Consider the following 19,828-nt stretch of genomic DNA (forward strand, 5'->3'; position numbering starts at 1 on the left):
CATCAGATCTCGGGAGTTGAGCCTTTGCACGACCCTCAATTTTCGGGGTACTACACGATCAAACATGGATGATTAGAAAATGTAAATATGACCATGATCCCAACCTTCCGTTGGCCCATAAGATTGTGGGGCCCACCATGTGGTGTTGTGTGTGTCATGAGGCCTATTGGGTCATGAGGTCCATTACGTCATGGGGTCCACTGTGTTGTGTTCATGTATGTCGTGATGCTCACAAGACCGTGGAGCCCACCGTGTGACGTTGTGTTATGAGGCCCGCCGAGGGGCCCACTGTGGACGTGTGCACGTGAGGGTCCTAATTGGGCCGGTCGTATGGTGTGTAAGGCCCACTATCTTAGACTATGGAGCCCACCATGTTGTTTTGTGTGTTCTGGCCCTAAATGAGCTAGTCGTATGAGTAAATAGGTACCCCATTAATAGGGTTAGGGAGGGCAAGACCGGTAGGTTAGGTGGGTGAGTACATAGATGCCCCATTGATGAGGTCAAGCAGTGGCAATACCATCAGGCTGGGTTGGTATATACAAAGGTACTTCACTGCTAACATCAGGTAGTATCAATACCAGAGGGCCGGGTGGGTGAGTACAAAGGTACCCCATTGACGAGGTCAGGTAGTATCAGTACTCTTGGGCTAGGTGGGTGAGTACAGAGGTGCCCAACTACCAAGGTCAAGTAGTATCAGTACCATCACATCAAGTGAGTGAGTATATAGAGTACCCCATTGCCAAGGTTGGATAGTATTAGTATCATCGAGCCAGGTTGGTGAATACAGAGGCACCCCACTGTCAAGGTCAGGTAGTATCAGTACTGATGGGTTGGTTGGTTGAGTACAAAGGTTTCCTAATAATAAGACAAGTACCAATAGACCAGGTGGGTGAGTACAAAGGTAACTCATTAACAAGGTTGGGTAGTATCAATACTGGCGGGCCAGGTGGGTTAGTATAGATGTACCCCACTAACAAGGTCAAGTAGTGGCAAGACCGGCAGGTTGGATGGGTGAGTACATAAGTACCCCACTGATGAGGTCAAGTAATGGCAATACCATTTCGATGGGTTCGTACGTACAAAGGTACTCCACTGTTAAGATCAGGTAGTGTCAATATCAGCAGGCTGGGTGGGTGAGTACAGAGGTACCCCATTGATGAGGTGGGGAGTTTCGATACCATTCGGCCAAGTTGGTGAGTACAGAGGTACCCCACTATCGAGGTTAGGTAGTATTAGTGCCGTCAAGTCAGGTGGGTGAGTATAGAGGTACCTCACTGAGGTCGAGTAGTATCAGTACCATCGACCCAAGTTGGTGAGTACAGAGATACCCCATTGTCGAGGTCAGGTAGTATCAGTACTGGTGGGCCAGGTGGTTGAGTACAAGGGTTCCCCACTAATGAAATGAGTACCAGCGGGCCAGGTGGGTGAGTATAGAGGTAATCCATTGACGAGATTGGGTAGTGTATATCAGTACCAGTGGGACAGGTGAGTAAGTATAAATATACCCCACTGACAAAGTCAAGTAGTATTAGTACTAGTGAGCCGAGTGGGTGAGTATAGAGGTACCTCACTGACGAGGTCAGGCAGTATCAATATATGAGGATCGGGTGGGCCAAGCCCAATTGGGTGAGTACAGAGGTACCTTGCTGGTGAGGTCAAGTAGTATCAGTATCAGCGGGACATGTGAGTGAGTATGTGGTACCCCACTTAGGTAGTATCAGGACTGGTGAGCTGAGTGGGTGGGTACGTGGTACCCCATTGACAAAGTCGAGTATTAGCATGAGAGATAGGCCACTTGAGCAAGTATGGCCAGTTGTTTATTATGATTGGAAGTATTAGGAGGTGGTAGAAATGACTCTCGTACATATTACATTCATACTTGCATTGCATTCATGTCCCCACCACATTGATGATTAGTATCATGATACTTATATTAACCTTCATGTACATCATGATTATCTTACTCATTGTGAATCTATCATTCGTCGTGATCAGTAATGTACCCAGTGGGCTTATAATGTTCACCCTATTTGTTTACTCTTTCAGGGAATCTTAGCCCACCAAGGTAGTTAGGTGAATAGTGAATTATAGTTCCATCTTTTACTTAGCCTTATTTGGGAATGTAACAATGTAATTGAATAGATGTAAATTTTACATGATGTTATATTATATTTTGAAATTTTCATATCTTGTTTTGAATGTTGTCATATCATTGTTGAGAGGAGATACAATCAAACCAACTATATATATATATATATATATATATATATATATATATATATATATATATATATATATAATAATCACCCTAAGTCGCACCGCAACAGCAGGGTCAAGGGCTCAGGCTCCATTTTTGAGGCATGACAAGGGCGACAGCAACAATAACTCCAACAACACTTAGCGCCAATATGATTCTAGTCTTTATGTCTAATTTGAAGGAGGAAATTGGAGTAAAGCCCAACTCAGAAAGTTTCTTATGTGATTCAGCATAATCTTCAAAAAATGCATCCTCATCCTGCAATAAGCAATAAGGGGTAAACATGCTTTAAAAATGAGCAAAGCCACAATAAGAAGAAAAATAGTAGGATTGCAAACACAGAATTCCATACATTTGGAGGCCAATGGTTCATTGATTCAAACCATTTATCCAATTGGGACTCAAAATGATTTGATGGGCCTTCATTGAGGTTATCCAAACCATTCATATGAAGGGTTGATGGTTGCAGATGGGGGGATGTTTCATAAGTTCCCAATCCTCTAATGTTCTGGCCTATGAATAGATGGTTAAATTCAACTAAAACAAGGCCAAATGTCAAAGGGTGAGGATCTTCCCACCTGGGAGATAGCCAGGGTATATGCCCCATCTGCAGATGTATGATAGTCTAGCACATCAGCCAAATTACAGTGATTAAACATGCTATAGTGGCCAAGGGGCACACCTAGAGGAAACATGCTTACTGGCTTTCCGACCCTGGTATTTGGCTTTGTTAGATTTACAATTTATTTTGGTTAAAACAGAAACACAGGCAGCTAAAATTCTACATTTTTATCACAGTACAGAAAACCCCTTAATGTATTATGTAACAAGAATAGAAATTCTCCATCCATCCATTAAAGGTATGTTCCAATCAAAGAGGAGTTATCTCATACAAAATAGCAGATCCACTATCTGCAGCCACATGTATGCAGTACATCAATCCAAATGGTTCAAAACAGTCGCTGTTGTTTTAGATTGGGCATGATCCTGAGATTACTATGAATGGATGACTGTAATTATCCGATTTGTGGCCATGATATGGATGGTTAGAAAAAAAAAGTCCACTAATCAGGTTTTAGGATGAACCAGTCAATCCGATTTTAGGTTATGCATAATCCAAAGTTTGGATAAGATTTGAATGGATTTGATCATCAGGGTATCAGTGATTTTCTCCTTAGAAAGAAAAAGGTTAAGAAAAATGTGATGATGGTTAATTGCAGGAAAAGCCACTGGAATGCAACTCTCCTCATATGTGTAGATGTAGTATGTGTTTGGAGATCCATGTCACATGATCATATGTCAGATCCTACTTGGAAAATAGAAATTGTTGTTTGGGAAATCACATAGGGGAGGGTGTTTGGGTATTAATACAATTCACATATCAAATATTGCAAGAAAAAGCAAATTTCAACTATGTTACCTTTGCATACAGCTCTACATATCGTCTAAACACAGGATCCTCCAATAGGGCCTTGTCTGTGGGAAGCTTTAATAGTCCCTCAGTTTCCCCTTTCAGTAGCTCCCTGATGAAATACTTGAGATGAGATGAAAAAAGAATTGATGGATTAAACCCAAAAAACTGCAGTTGACAAGGAGAAGATAATAAATTTCCTAATAGTCTTACACATAGTAGGAGTTGTTGAATTTCAGAGGATCCTTCGTCCAAGCACCTTCAAACCCAGACCTCTCTTGATGTGCCTTTCCCTGCAATAGAAAAATCAAATATTTCTTGCACATGAGTCATCTATGGCAAGGTTGTGAACAATATAGACCAGAGCATTACCAATGTGTGGCCACCAGACAATGCCACAATATCCTTATCAGATAGACCCATCCGATAAAAGATGTCTCTCAGATGCTTTGTACCTGCAACAAACATAAATGCATTTGAAGTGGTCATCTTTAACCTCATTAACCATAAAAAACACTGCTACTGATCTAAAGTTTCACCTCTTTAAATCCGTATACAACAGAGCTATATCTAGCTCAAGAATTTCCACCATGAAAAAATAAAACATTCTCCATCTGTTCATCAAGGAAGCTACAAGTTCCAACTCTTCCTAATTAATTTATCACAGGTTTTAACTAACAACTAGGTGTCCATGAGGAAACAAACTCATCAACTAGAGCTTGTAAACAGAGGAATATTCCTATGCAGATAATGTGGAATATTGAATTGAGCTTTCTGGTGATTTATACCCATGTTTTTGGTATGTATTTTTGTAAATAAAAATATGAACATATACATGTTTAAATGTATTGATGCATATAATAACATGGTAGTGGTACAATAATAGTCATAAAAAGTCAATACGCTTGCTCCAATTACTAAAATTATCTTTGAGAAATATTTAAAGCCCTGTCTATAATGTGATTGAAACATTCTATTCTCATCTCCAATAATCTCCAAAAATTCATGGCAACTATAGTCTACAGTCAACCACTCATCATGTAGGTACTGTAGAGATAAAATAAATGCTTAATTTCTTTCATGAATAGGACTCAACGAATAGCAGATGTTAGCATTTTCCAGTAAAAGTGGGCTACACACGACACTTGTGCCCAGATGGTAGGCTTGTACAGTTTGGAGAATACCTAAGAAGCAAGGACTCTTCTCTCTTACAAGAGGTGTGGAGAGGCTAGTTGTGGGGTGTTTGTGTAAGGGTAGGATACCACCACATTTTCTATAAATTTAGCTCTTGGTCCCCTACTCCGATCAAAATCTTACACATATGGCTTTTCCATACAAGCAGTGCATCTGGTTGATAGAGGACAAAGAAGACTAAAGGAGCTTTGGGTCATCCACTTTGGAATCACCATTAATGGCGGAATAAACAGTTATGCTTGATTTCCCTTTTCATCATGATTGGATAACGAAGATCTTGTGGAATATGACTAATAGCAGATTCATCACTGCCATCATAAGCTTGTCCCCTAGCAATTTAGAACTCTATATAAATCATGTTTCCCTAATCAATCCTAAGAACCTATCATCAGTGAGTGTACTAGCCTTCACATCCTTTCTCATCACCCTCAATCCTAATCAATGTTCCCTTCCTTACAAAAGTTGTCTTTGATCTTTGTTCGATAGGACCAAACCATCATTTTACATCATATTGGGACTACTCGTATGCTATTTGGTACTAGTTTATCACTGTTAAAGAACTAGTTGGGCCCTATTTGGGCTAGATTGCATTTAGGTCCTGACTAAGTCCAATGGCAGGCCTGATGGGATTTTTGTAATTGGTATCATATTATTAATGAAATAAGAGAGGAAGGCAGAACCCTAGATGTTATTCTCTCCTCTTCTCAATCTCTCTTCTCTCCAACACCATTCTTTCTAACATTACTCTCTCTCACACGTCTTCTTCTTATTATTATTTCTCTGATCAAGGTCATGCCTCACTCACGCCTTACTTCTTTGTTGTTGTTTTTGCACATGGTATCAGAGCATTGATCTGAATAAGGGCTCTTACATTTCTTGACAATGTCGATCCTCGATAGATTGTAGTGAAATTGTAAATTTTTGGTGACGATTGGGTAAACTCGCTTCCTTTCTTTAATACTTGAAGTAGAATTGGTTGGGTCTGTGTAGGCCAAATCTCAGTGGCGAGTTGTTTGTTGACCAGTTGGGTTGCGATCTGGTAGTGAAAAGCCAAATCATATTCGCCTTTGGATCAGTTGGGTCTATTGCGGTGTGTTGAAAATCTTGCCGTTAAATCAAATATAAGCCCTAAAATGATCTATGTTTTGGAGATGAGTTGAGTCTGTATGAAGACTAATCAACCTGCTTTTCTTTGATTTGCACCAGACTATTTCATTGAAATTTGAATTTTATACTCCTAGATTGTGTTCATGTGGTTAATCTGAAAGAGTTTTCATTAAATTTTGAATTTCCTAATTGAGGATCGTGCATGTGTGATTAACCTAAAAAATCATATTTGACTTCTATTGGCTGATCCTATGGAGTCAAAATCTAAATCCAAGATGGACAACCAACAGATTGGTCCAGTTAAATTAAGAGGTGACAAGAAGTACTTACCCTAGGCCCACTTTATTAAAAATAAAAGATAAAAATCTCCAATCCAAAAGAAAACTAAAGCATTTAACTGATGACTGGCCCACGAAAGAATCAGACACCTACTTGTAATATTGGAAACAAGATGACTATCAAGTCATGAGATCGATGGCTCTTTCATAGCATAGAGGAGAATGTATGCCACAATGTTATGTATGGTGAGAGTGCTAAGCAAATATGGGACACTCTACAACAGCTATATTCGAATGAAAAGAATATTCAATAGTTGCATGATATCTTTAAAGAGTACCATACAATGAGACAAGGTGAGAACCTACATGAACATTGTGCCTGATTCCTTGGGCTATTTAATGAGTTTATGTTACATCACCATTGTTCGTCCATTTCTTTTCTCACACGGAAATTGGGATTGCGGCTTCAATTCAAGCCGAACAACAATGACCCTGAGTGCCAAAGTAGGCTGACATAAAGTATAACCGAATTCTGAGAAGATCGGTCGACTATTCAGCCACTTGCTCAATATGTAAATGGATCAGGTAATATTCAGATGGTGGGGTTTATCCTTTGTAGTGGGTTACTCCTTCACCTTCAATATGAAAGGACTTTTCGATACAGACTAAACAAAATGAGAAAGAAATCCTTACAGTCAGCCGCTGTTAGTTGCTAAAGGATACTCCTTGGATAATCAAATGAAGTTCAGCATGTGAGCGTAAACTCCAATTATAGCTAAAGTTATCAGCTACTGGATTATACTACAGAATGTAAATGGCAAGTTCAAAAAATAAACGATTATGCTAAGAAAAGTAGTTTACTCAACAGGGAAAGTAAATGATTACACTAAGGAATGTAAATTGACAGAATAATTGCAAAGAAAGATAGATTTTAGTTTGATTAGTTTGGTATGAGAAAATTTATTTTGTTATAATCTTCCTCTATTTATAGCTCTAATCTAGCCATTGTGGATCCTTCCCACGTTCTGATGGTTATCGTAATTGTTTCCCATTACTAGCTTTAGCATACTTCTCATGTTCTTGCTCCCTTGACCTCTCTTTCGGCTACTTGTCTAACAATTATGCAAATTCGATCATTGGCCACCTGTCATTAGGTCATCTGAATACGGTCGCACCCTTGACAAACACTTGGGTGGTGTTCGGTCGTGGAAAATATGTTGTGACTCCGCTTTCCTAGACACAACCATACATATCTGTAGAAGATCCTCCAGCTATAGCATGTGCGTCTGTATAGATCATACATAAATGACTCTAATTGGCTGAAAACAGGACTCGACCGAATCAGGTACAAACAAACATTCACCAAGATATTGACCAACAATAGTGCCAATAAGAGAAAGCAACTTGAAGCCTGTCAAGGCCCGATTCCTTGGTAATGAGCGTGTACTGTCCATGTTCGATGTTATCATCAATGTTCTACATGTTTCAGCACCTTTGTCATAATCAGCATCCCTTTTTTCCAGTGAGAATGCAGCCCTTAACGTGCAGCTGGTAACGGGCAACTGGACGTGATGGTCGTTCAAGAGGAAGAGGGTTTGGATGTGGCTTTAACGGTGACTCTACTGGACCATTTACCAGGCAACATTTTTTTATCTTACTGTAAAAAGGTGAATGATACGGTAGACAAGTGTTGGAACCTTCTTTGTAAAACTAGGGTATATTATCAAGCAAACCCACCACTCTATGCACTGGTGATTGTTTCTTGGCCGACAATAGTACTTTTAGTACGAATGATTCCTTTGTGATCTCCCGAGCTGACTATGGGAAGCTCCTAGATAGAACCATGATCATTAATCCTTCTTCCACTTCCGCAGCTTCTCTTACCAACTTAGGTGATGCATTGTTCGCATCTTCTAGTTTATCACCTTGGTGATTGACTCCAAGGTCACCTGTCACATGGCAAGTACCATCTCATTACTCTCATCCCTTGACACCATTGTTTATTATTCCCCATTTTTCCTAGCCGATGGCTAATTGTCTTCAGTTCATGATTGAGGGGTTGCCTTGTTGAGCATGAATATTACATTGCCTCAATTCTTTACATTCCAAAATTTTCCCTCAACCTTCTATTTATAAGCCAGACAACTAAGAATTTAAATTGTTCGATAACCTTTTACCTTTCTCATTATGTGTTTCCAGACCTAAATACTAAGGCTTTGATTGGTGGAGGGCGTGAATTGTGGTATATATTACTTTTAAGTATAAAAAAAAAAATTTGACCTTGTTGATCCAGACTTTGATCGGTTTTAAATATTGAACCAAGGATCTCATTCATTGTCATTCATCCATAAGATATTCATAAAACATTCTCATCACATTACCATGTCCACATAAGAGAGAGAAGAGCAAATGTAATTAGAAAGCCTTTATTATTATTATTATTATTATTATTATTTTCTTATTACATTTCAGGCCGTGATTTACCACAAACTCTTAGTTACATCTCTTTTAGAATACTGTTGATTCTAAGGTAAGATACAATATAATGACAAAATAATGATAAGGAGCTCTATGGTGATAAAACAGTGATACTTAATAAGATGCAAGATATACATGATATGTAAGAATGCATGCACTTACGAATGCTCTTTGACATTCTCAGGATCGTCTGTGCGATCCATGCATTAGGTTTTGTGGCCTCCTCACATAGTGAGTTATCAAGGCAAGAGCCCTTATTGGTATTCTCCTTTCTAATACGAATCCATAGTTATTTAATGGATTAGGGATAAGGGAATGTATGCTCATCGCATATTAGTCTCCTAGAAAGAGAGTATGAAGAAGTCATCCAAGCGCCTACACGAGTTTATCGAAGGAAGAGGAGAGTTGATGCCCGAACCCCAAATTCATTATTGTTAGATGATCATTACATGGGGCCCAATGGACCCAATTCAAGTATTTAGCTGCGTTAAAGACCCCACATACATGGTTGTGCATCTTTGAAGACCCTGCACTAGTAAGATGCATGTGAGTTGCTTATTTAGAACTGGTTGATACATCTTTGGACTATTTGGACATTACCCAGCCTAACCTGGACCACATATGGATGGTACAAATGTTAGACTTTGCCATTAGATATCTTGGACACATCAGTTTGGTGATCTGAATCGTTGGATATGTTCGAATACTCAGGTTTAAGTGTATGAGTACTCTACTCTAGACATCTGAGACATGGACACATTGGACCACATTCATCTAGGTCATTGATCATGTCTGTACGTGTGGACATACCTGTTGCATATTAGAGATCATCCTTGTGCCGTGTGGCACATCTTCGTTTCTGCTTTATTTTCAGTTTTATTTTAGGTTATTAGATAATTATGTTTTAATATTGGTCGTTAATACATTTGGACGGTTAAGAATAGTTTTAGACTTAGGATTTGCTTAGGTTTTCTTAAATATACTTGTTTGAGACTTAAGACTTGAGATTATGGACATATTGAATAAAATTTCTCAACATTGCTTCTTTTGAGTAAGAAATATTCTTATAAATGGAATTTGGTGTATAGCCATTGGAGTGATTCTGATGTAGAGCGGGTCGCAGACACTTTCATGGCCAAGATGGATCAGAAAAGGCCCGATTGACGACAGAAGTGATCCACACCGTTAGAACTTAAAACAAACATATCTCACAAATTGGAATGAGCTATCGAATGTACCATATATGATGTTGGAGTAGGACGAGCTACTTTAGCCACCTAACCCCGCTATTCCGAGTTCCTCACGCTGAATTTTTGAAATACCATCAGATTGACCGTTGAATCCTTGTTTTAATTTCATTTTTACTATTTATAGTATGTTTTAGTTTCAGTATAACTCTTCATCCGTTGGGCTTTAGGAGTTGCGCACAACATGAAAAGTGCTTAGAATAGTTAAGGGAACATCATGAAGAGTTATATTGAAACTAAAGATTACTATAAATAGTAAAAATGAAATTAAAATAGGGATTCGACTGTCAATCTGATTGTATTTCGCAAATTTAGCATGGGCATGCAACCCGGTATTGCAAGGTTGGGTGGCTAAAGTAGCTCTTCCTACCCCAAAATCATATATTGTACGTCTGATAACTCATTTCAGTTTGCGAGATACGTCCGTTTTAAGTTCTGACGGTCCGAATCACTTCTGTCGTCGACTGGACCTTTTCTGATCCATCTTGGCCATGAAAGTGTCTGTGACCCTCTCTACATCAGATTCCAAGTTATCTTTTTGATTCTTATCAAGGTATTTCTTTCCTCTCTCTCTCTCTCTCAATCGTCTTTTTTCTATTGAATATCTTTTCTTCTTCTTTCTCAAACCCTAACTCCATCATCATTAACCCAACTCATCACTAACCAAACTAACCCAGCCCCACCACACTATTTGTATATGTACGGACGTGCCTATACACTACACAGACCTGTCCATATAGCATTTGTATAGTTGAACAACATCTCCCTCATTGACCTTTTCTCTTCTTCTCTATTTTATAAAACCCTAACCCTAACCCTAACCTTTTATAAAATCCTAAATTCCCAATTTCTTGATTCCAAAATCCAAATCTTAAAACATTTAAGCCCTAGTAACGCGCAAGTGAATCTTCAAATCTAGAACAAATCCTATTCTAGATGGAAGTTCTACCTTCCATTGGACCATGTCCGATCAATAGCCTTAAAATTTTATTTTACGAGATTGTGATGTGATATTGTACTTGAGCTTAATTTAATATTTAATTTCTCTAAATTTATGGTAGATTACTTTATTTTTATGCTATAATTTACTTTGGTAATCCGTTATTAATTTATTTGTATCATCCTAGTTTAGGTCATCCGTCCTGCATCAAATTTTGGTATCAGAGCCTAAGTTAGCATAGGATTTAGTGAGTCCATTGCATTTAAGCCTAGGTTCATATTGTCGCGTCTAGAGTTAGCAACTTTTTTCATCTTCATCAAGTTGTGTTTAGGGAATTTAGTTGTCAGTCATTCCCAGTTAGCATGCCCAGTTTATGCTCACTCGTAGTGGGCATGGTTTTCGGTCTACACCCCACAATGAATTTAGAACAATTTGCCAAGGCTATTAATGCCATCAATAATTGTCTCGCGGCCATCAAGGTCCAAAGTAGAACCATCAATAACTAACTGACAGCCCTCCAGAATGAGACTAATACTCGCATGATTGAGTTGGAAACTTCCCTCCATGTAAAACCGTGAAAACTTAGAAGATGACCAATTTCAGGCAGGAGATCGAGGTAGAGGACATGAGAGATGGCGTGGCCATGGTGGAGGGCATGCCTAACCATCACTTGAAGAGTACCAAGCCCACCCTGTTCCTAATGAGCAAGTGATGAAGAGTGTAAAGATTGAAACACCGAGTTATGAAAATCTCTTGGACCCACTAAGAACAAGCTTCATAGATTAGACTCAGATCTACTAGAGTGTTATCGTAGTTTTATTTCACCAGAGGTGAACTCTTCTCGGTCGAGGGGAGTTGATAAGGGCATCTGAGCACCTACATGAGTTTATTGGAGGAGAGATGGGGCCCCAACTTCATTACAATTAGATGATCATTACATGGGGCCCAATGGACCCAATTCAAGTTCTTAGTCGTATTAAAGACTCCACAAGCATGCTTGTGCAACTTTAAGACCCCACACTAGGAAAATGCATGTGGGTCGCTTATTTGGAACTAATTAATACATCTTTGTACTGTTTGGACATCACCCAGCCTAACCTGAATGACATTTGGATGTTATAAATGCTAGACCATACCATTAGATATCTTGTACATATCGGTTTGGTGATCTGGACCGTTAGATATGTTCGGAGACTTGGATTTAGATGTACGAACACTTTAGTTTGCACATCCAAGCCATGGACCTATTGGACCACATTCATCCATGCTGTTGATCATGTGTGGATGTACCTGTTACACGTTGGAGATCATCCTTATACCATGTGGCACATCTTTATTTCTACTTTATTTTTCAATTTAGGTTATTAAAGATTTATGTTTTGATTTTTTTTTACCATTAATAGATTTGGACGGTTAAGAATAATTCTAGACTTAGGGTATGCTTAGGTTTTCTTTTGTGTGTTTCTGTGTGTGTGTGTGTGTGTGTGTGTGTGTGTGTGTGTGTGTGTGTATCTGTGTGTGGGTGTGAGAGACTTGAGATTATAGCTTGAGATTATAGATATATTGAATGAAATTTCTTTACATTGATTCTTTTGAGCAAGAAAACTTCCTATGAATGGAATTTAGCGTGAAGCCATTGGAGTGATTCCAAGTTAACTTTTACATTCTTATCAAAGTATTTCTTTCTTCTCTATCAAATCTCTTTTTCCATTGAATACCTTTCCTCTTCTTTCTCAAACCCTAATTCCATCATCATCAACCTAACTCACCACTGACCAAACCAACCCAGCCTCATCACATACTCTGTATGACTGCATTGATGTGCCTGTAAAATACACGGATATGTCCATACAACCCTCCTCCTCATTGAATTTTTTCTTCTTCTCTATTTTATAAAATCCTAACCCTAACCATAGCCTTTTATAAAACCATAAATTTTAATTTATTGATTTTCAAACCCAAACCCTAATCCATTCAAACCCCAGTAAAGCGTAAGTGAATCCTCAAATCTAAATTTGTGGTAGATTGGCTTTATTTTATGCTTTGATTTACTTTGGTAATCCATTGATTAATTTATTTGCATCATCCTAGTTTAGTCCATCTGACCTACATCAAAGTGTATCAATGTGTCTATTATTAGAGAATGCGTTGTCCATACATTTGAGGATAGTGCTAGAGCAATTTATTGGATATCGCATATGTGATGTATCCACAAATCCATAATGGAATGGAGAAAAGGGATTATTCATCCCTTCTTAGTCTGCTTACATCACCATGGTAGTAGCCACTAAGCTAGCTTTAGTGCATTAGTTGTTTAATGTAATGAAAAATTAGGAAATAAGCAACTAATGCTAGAGAAAATATGGAATATGGGCTATTAGGAGGATGGCGTGACCACGCCATCGCCTTAAATGACGTAGTAGCTAAGGGAATTCACTCAAATGATTATAAAAACTACATAAATGGGGGTAGCACGACTTTTCCACTAAATCAGATTGGTGGCATGACTACGCCTTCACCAGAGATGGTGTATTTAATCCATCTCCGCCAGAATTACATTTGGAGAAAGTCTCTCCCTCCTTAGAGCTTAGAACGTGAGGAGAATGAATAAATGAAATGACTAAGTCTAAAGAGAGGCCCCCATGGGGTATTTATAGACTTCCTCGGGACCCGAACGATGTTGTGATACTCCTGCATTAGATAAGGTTTGTGTTATACTGCAAATGCACCAATTTCGATGATGTGACAAAAATGGGGTTTAGATAAGTCCATGTGGCAAGGGATAGTGCAAACATGGTCATAGGGTCGCACCATCTCGTGGTGCCTTTAGTACACCAGGCCGGTCTTTCCTAACTTCAGTTCGTGCACTTAGGCTGCGCTTCTGCAATTCTAGGCCACACCTTCTCTTGACTTAGCAAGATTTTGCACTTTTTTTACTCTAACATATCTTCACTCAGCATGAACACCACCCCGTTACAGTGGCACACCAGATTAGGTCATCCCTCCTTTGAGTCTTTTAAAATCTAGTTCTATCTTTGTCATGTGTGTTTTCAATCAAATGTGAGGCTTGTAAATTACTAAAACACAACAGATCTACTTATTTACCTAAATTTGATAATCTTAGTTCAACTCCTGCTTTTGTACATTCGAATATGTCGGGTCCCATTTAAGTCCCTACTTTAAATGATTTCAAATATGTTATTACATTCATTGATGATTAGTTTCACATGACTTGGGTGTTTACAATGCACATGAGAGATCATAAGTATTTGATACATTTAAATCTTTTCATTTTAAGGTTTGTACTCAATTTTAAAAAGAAATTCAATGTCTTAGATATGTCAATGCCCTAAAGTATCTTTCCACTTCCTTTAAGAATACCCACCTTCAATCGACATCGTCCACCAAACTTATCGCCCTTATACACCTCAACAAAATGGAGTTGCAATGAGGAAAAAGTGGCACTTGTTGGAAGTGGCAAGGTCTCTTCTTACTCATATGAATATTCCTAAATGTTTATAGACCTTTGCATTGCTCACAGTGTGTCATCTAATTAACTGATTGCCTTCCACTATGCTCAATGATAAAATTTTATTTTTGTAAGGCCCATATCCTAGACCGTACCATTCCGTAGGCTTCTGCGGTCCTCCCGGTCGAATTTCGGTGACTCGCGATCTATTACCGACATTTGCGCGCAATCCTGAGTTATGTCTCGTATATCAGAGTCGACTCAAACTGAGACTTGTACCCTTGCGACCACGCTATCACCGCGGTTCCGACGCCACGTATTACGCGCTAAAGCGATACCCAGGCCAGGAGATGTGGGCCCGCGTTCAATTCAAGGAAAATACCGCGCGTTGTAAATCTCAAGAGAAATATCAAATCAATCACATCAAATGTCAAGTACCACATCCCATCCTCAAGTACAAGTAACCCTTAACTCTCTTACAACCAAGTACCCTAAAGTCAACTCTCCCCATCACCCATCACTCACTCACCATCCCTCTCTCCCATCACCTCTCTCTCTCTCTCATTTCTTCATTTTCAAGCAATTCCCAAAGGAGGAAACGTCCATGGCTTCCAAGGAGAAAAAGAGAGGAGCTAGTGTAGCCCACCTTCCTACCTCCCATCTCCACCATCCAAAGTCTATCTCAACTATTGAATTGCACCCCTTGGAGTTCTAGATTGCATTGGCGGAAGAAGGAAATGGAGATCTAATGGTGGGTGTTTTATGATTTAATTTTTGTGATTTGAGGGCCCACATATGGTGGGACCCATCTTGATCTATGTATTGCAACCATGGAGGGCCCATAGTAGTGGGGTCCCTCAATCACCATCTGATCTCTCCTTTTTCTCTTTCTTTCTCTCTTTCCCTTCTTTGTATGGTAATGATGATGATGTTGTCTTTATGATTTGGGTATACTTGTGGTTATGTTTATTACGAGATAAATGTACACCAAAAAAAAAAATCCTCCTTGTAGGATCCCAGGATCGGAATCTGGCGTATAGGTGCTGGGAGCCGAGAATGGGGTACTATGGAGGCTGTTGGCACCGGATTCGACGATCAAGGTTCTTGTGAGTCCGATTTTCAGATTTGGGACGTGACAATTTTCTGTGTTATTTTCTAATGCTTCGCTATTTCCATTACTAGCATGTGTATTTGGTTGCACTGCCTTTATCCAAAAGTTAGGTCCAAGGTTGGATAATCTAAACACATACATTGTCAAATGTATTTTTCTCAGCTACTCTCACACACAAAAGGGTTATAAATGTTTTGATCCCTCTAGCAACCGGGTTCTCATCAATGCCAATGTAACCTTTTTAGAGGATATACCATTTTTTCCCACTCCCTTTAGTGAGAGGGAGTTAGTGCCCGAAGATCACCCCATGGTACCTCGGGCTTTGGTTGTCTCCTCTTCAACACAAGGTCTTGCTCTTTTGGACTAGCCACATTCTCCTCTAATGACTAGTCTAGGAACCTCCAATTATTGGCCACCACCATCGCCCTTACTTGAGGTTCCTATGGCAACATAATCAACTCCAGATCTAGGCCTTCCTATTACATTCTGGAAAGGTACTTTTTCTTGCACTTCGCATCCCATTTTAAATTTTATATCTAACCATTGTCTACACCCTTCCTACTATGCATATGCCATGTCCTTCTCACATGTCATGGGCACCACATCACATCATGATGCATTAGCTCACCTTGGATGGCTGAGAGCCAGAGAAGAAGAAATGACTACTATGCACCATACTGAGACACGGGCATTAGTCTCATTATTGCATGGAAACCAGACAATCAGTTGTTGATGGGTGTATAACATTAAATACCTATGCGATGGATTGGTTAAATGTGTAAACATTAGGCTTGCGATCTAAAGGTACACCCAAATTGTTGTAGCAGACTACAAAAAGACCTTTTGTCCTATTACTATATTGAACTCTGTTAAAGTCTTAATCTATGTGGTAGCTAATAGGGCCTTGGCTATTGTACCAACTAGATGCCCGGAACACGTTCATAAAAGGTGAACTAATATAAGAAGTTTACATGGAGCAACCTCATGGGTTTGTTGCTCAAGGAGAGAATGGAAAATTGTGTAAAACTTTAAAAAGCAATTTATGGTCTAAAGTAGTTTCCCACGGCATGATTCCAAAAGTTCATCCAATTTTTTATTGGTTTCGACTTGCATAGATGCCAGATGGATCATTCTATTAAGCATAGTTCTAAAGGGATGGTTGCCTTGATTTTCTACGTAGACGACACCATCATCACAGGAAGTGATCCGGGGGCATATCAGAAGTCAAAGCTCACATCTAGAGATAGTCTTGGACCAAAGATATTGAAGCTCTTCAATACTTCCTAGGGATTGAGGTGGCTCAATCAACTTCAAGGATTAACTTAACTTATCCTAAAGGAAGTATGTGTTGGATCTATTGGAAAAGACTTTGATATTAGGTTGCACGCCAAATGACACTCTAATGGAACCAAATAGTAGATTGTCTAATGATCAAGGGAAATTGTTTGGCGATCTAAAGAGATAAAAAGGGCTTTTTGGGAGACTCATCTATCTTACTGTTACTTAACCCAACATCTCATTTGTAGTTGGAGCAAATTATGCATCAACCAAGGATGCAACATTGGGATATACTCATACGTATTCTTCGATGTTTGAAAAGATCTCCAAGATAGGGGCTGGTTTACCAATCACAGGGCACCTTCGGCTCGAGTCCTATGCTGAATAGATTGGGTTGATTCAGTAACAAACAAGAAATTTACCTTTGGGTGCAGCACCTTTGTTGGAGGAAACTTAGTGACATAGAAGAGAAAAAAGAAAAGTATTATCACTTGATCAATTGATGAGGAAGTATAAGGTTATGTGTCATATTTTCTGTGAACTTCTATGGGTCCTATCTCTTCTTCATGAGCTTCAACTATTCGATGGAGGAATTATGACCTTTTATTGTGATAATCAAGTGGCAACACATATTGTTAGCACTCCAATTATCCATGAAAGAAGAAGGCATATAGAGGTGGACATCATTTCATTAGGGAGAAATCACCACAGAGTGCAACACTCTAAAGCTTAATTGATAGATATTATCACCAAGCCTTTATCTCGTACACAGTTTTCATTTCTTACTAGTAGGCTTGACATGATTTACATATATGCTCCAGCTTAAGGGAGAATGTTAAAGAACTATTTGTTTGGATTGTATTTGGGGTCCAGCTAGGCCTAATGGCAAGCCATCTTGCATTTTTGCAATTTGTGTCACTATTAATGAAATAAGATAGAACGTGACAACCCTAGAGGTTATTCTCTCATCTCCAACTCCATTCTCTCTCTCTCTCTCTCTCTCTCTCTCTCTCTCTCTCTCTCTCTCTCTCTCTCTCACACACACACACACACACACACACACACATACACACGCACACATCTTCTTCTCATTTCTCTTATCAATATTAGATATCACTCACATCTTAGATCTCTATTGCTACTTTTGTACAATAACCAATGGCAAATTGCTTTAGATAATAAGATGTAATTAAGGTATTAACAAACCTTGCTTGGCATCAGGAAGTCGTCCTTCTTCTGGAGAAATAGATGAATCCTGAATGAAAGAAAGCCAATTATTTAGGAGAAATGGATTCAGTGACTAGTTATTTCATAATAATGTGCCACATTACCATACCTTTCTACCTGGACGAAAATCAATGGTGGGTCCTCCAGTCACCTCAACTGCAACGACCCCGGAAAGCTAAAAATTTCAATCAATTGAAAAATGAATTAGGAAGCACTGATCCATTCAAAGCAACATAGATGAGTTTGAAAACAGGAAGAAAAAAGAAAAAGAAAAGAAGATTCTCAGGCAGAGTTACTACTGCATTAACTTTTGTTTAAATATTAATAGCCAATATAATGGAGCCCCAATATATACATATATATTATGTAGGTTGGTGGGATTATACTGGTGGCAATGAGGTGTAAACATGGAACACCATCCTACTAAGCTACAGGTTCAAAACCATGAGGTACATCCTTGCTAGGGTCATTGGAAAGTTAAGCCTTACAGTTCAATTGTATCAACCTTGTTTAAATATTCACAATCGATATATGGATCCTCGATGTATGTATTCCTTCTTATTTAGTCTTAGTGGGATTAACAACGATGACAAGGTGGCAACCTGGAGCAACATCCAACAAAGCTATACGAGGAAAACCAAGATGTACATCCTTGCTATGGTCTTTGGGAACCCTAAGCCTTACAGTTCAATGAAGAACTAGATAGCATATGTAGCTTTAACAAAAGTAGTTACGTCTTTTGCAATCAAGACCTCTTTATTTTCAAAAAGTTCATAGTTTGGTGTGTTGGATGATGTGGATAACATAAGTTGGAATGGCATTCTGACCAAATCCATCATTACTTTCTCATTAGATCAAGCTAATTAGTTGACTACCATTCATAAGTTGAACTGATCAGACCATCATAAAGATTGTTCATACAAACAAAATCTAATAAACATTGTGGGTCATCTATTTGTTGGGGTCATCATGGACTGCTTAGGTTTCTAAATAATCATGTTTACCAGGCAATCCAAACGATCCCATCAGTGAGATTTTGGGATGGTAGCATGATATGTGTGATGAACCAAAGGATGCTCCCAATCAATTGACCAGACTGCTCAAGTGCCTCCATGCAACTAGGAGTATATTAACTTATAGTGGAATTGATTGCAAATCGATACATGCAGCATAAGGTATGCAGAAATATTTTCCTCATTGAAATCACCTGATAGAGGTCAGCATATGTAATCCTCGGATGCTTTTTCTTCACTTGATCTGATATCAAGAAAAGTGAACAAATGTAAAAACTCAAATATTTTACTCCAAGAAGTTCATTCACAAACAAATTTTAAGATGAAAGTTGCAGAGCATACAAGCTTGCAACTGATATAAGTTTTTACAAGACTTATATATAGACTGATATAAGCTTGCAACAAATTTCAAGCACTCAATAGATACCGAATATCCTTAAGGAGCCTTCGATCTACTACCCTTCCGTAAGACTATTTTCCTTACATATCAAAGAAAAAGTGGAATGGCAAAAGAGGATTAATGTAGCCAACCCCAATTAGTTGGGATAAGGATTAGATGATGATGGTGATGATGATGATGATCAAAGAAAGAGTGGTTTTCTTTGATAAAACCCATCAAAATTAATGTTAGGAAACATTCCCTAAATTTTCTCCAATTAACTAGTTAGATCTTTCCAAACAAATCACAAAACCTTTTTAAATGAATTTCTTTGTATGCATCTCCTGCTTTCCAGTAGAAGATAAATACTCAAGACAGAGATTTCGAACCTAAAAATGCATGCCCTCAATGAGAACATGGTGAACCTGTATGAAAGGAC

At 38.7% G+C, this 19,828-nt stretch overlaps 1 protein-coding gene across 1 annotated transcript in view; it reads right to left on the bottom strand.

Annotated features, from left to right (window-relative positions):
• Window positions 1-2,308: 2,308 nt before the first annotated feature.
• The window catches only part of LOC131229519 (probable L-ascorbate peroxidase 4, peroxisomal), a 41,592-nt gene continuing 24,072 nt past the window's right edge, over window positions 2,309-19,828 (bottom strand). The window contains exons 3-9 of the mRNA XM_058225498.1: window positions 19,205-19,254; window positions 18,107-18,172; window positions 17,977-18,025; window positions 4,041-4,123; window positions 3,882-3,961; window positions 3,678-3,780; window positions 2,309-2,515 (exon numbers count right to left, since the gene is read on the bottom strand). Of these exons, the coding sequence (XP_058081481.1) occupies window positions 2,333-2,515; window positions 3,678-3,780; window positions 3,882-3,961; window positions 4,041-4,123; window positions 17,977-18,025; window positions 18,107-18,172; window positions 19,205-19,254 (614 nt within the window). The 3' untranslated portion in view covers window positions 2,309-2,332. The remainder of the gene's footprint in view (window positions 2,516-3,677; window positions 3,781-3,881; window positions 3,962-4,040; window positions 4,124-17,976; window positions 18,026-18,106; window positions 18,173-19,204; window positions 19,255-19,828) is intronic.

The sequence above is a fragment of the Magnolia sinica genome, chromosome 2, assembly GCF_029962835.1.
Source record: "Magnolia sinica isolate HGM2019 chromosome 2, MsV1, whole genome shotgun sequence".
Lineage (NCBI taxonomy): Eukaryota > Viridiplantae > Streptophyta > Magnoliopsida > Magnoliales > Magnoliaceae > Magnolia > Magnolia sinica.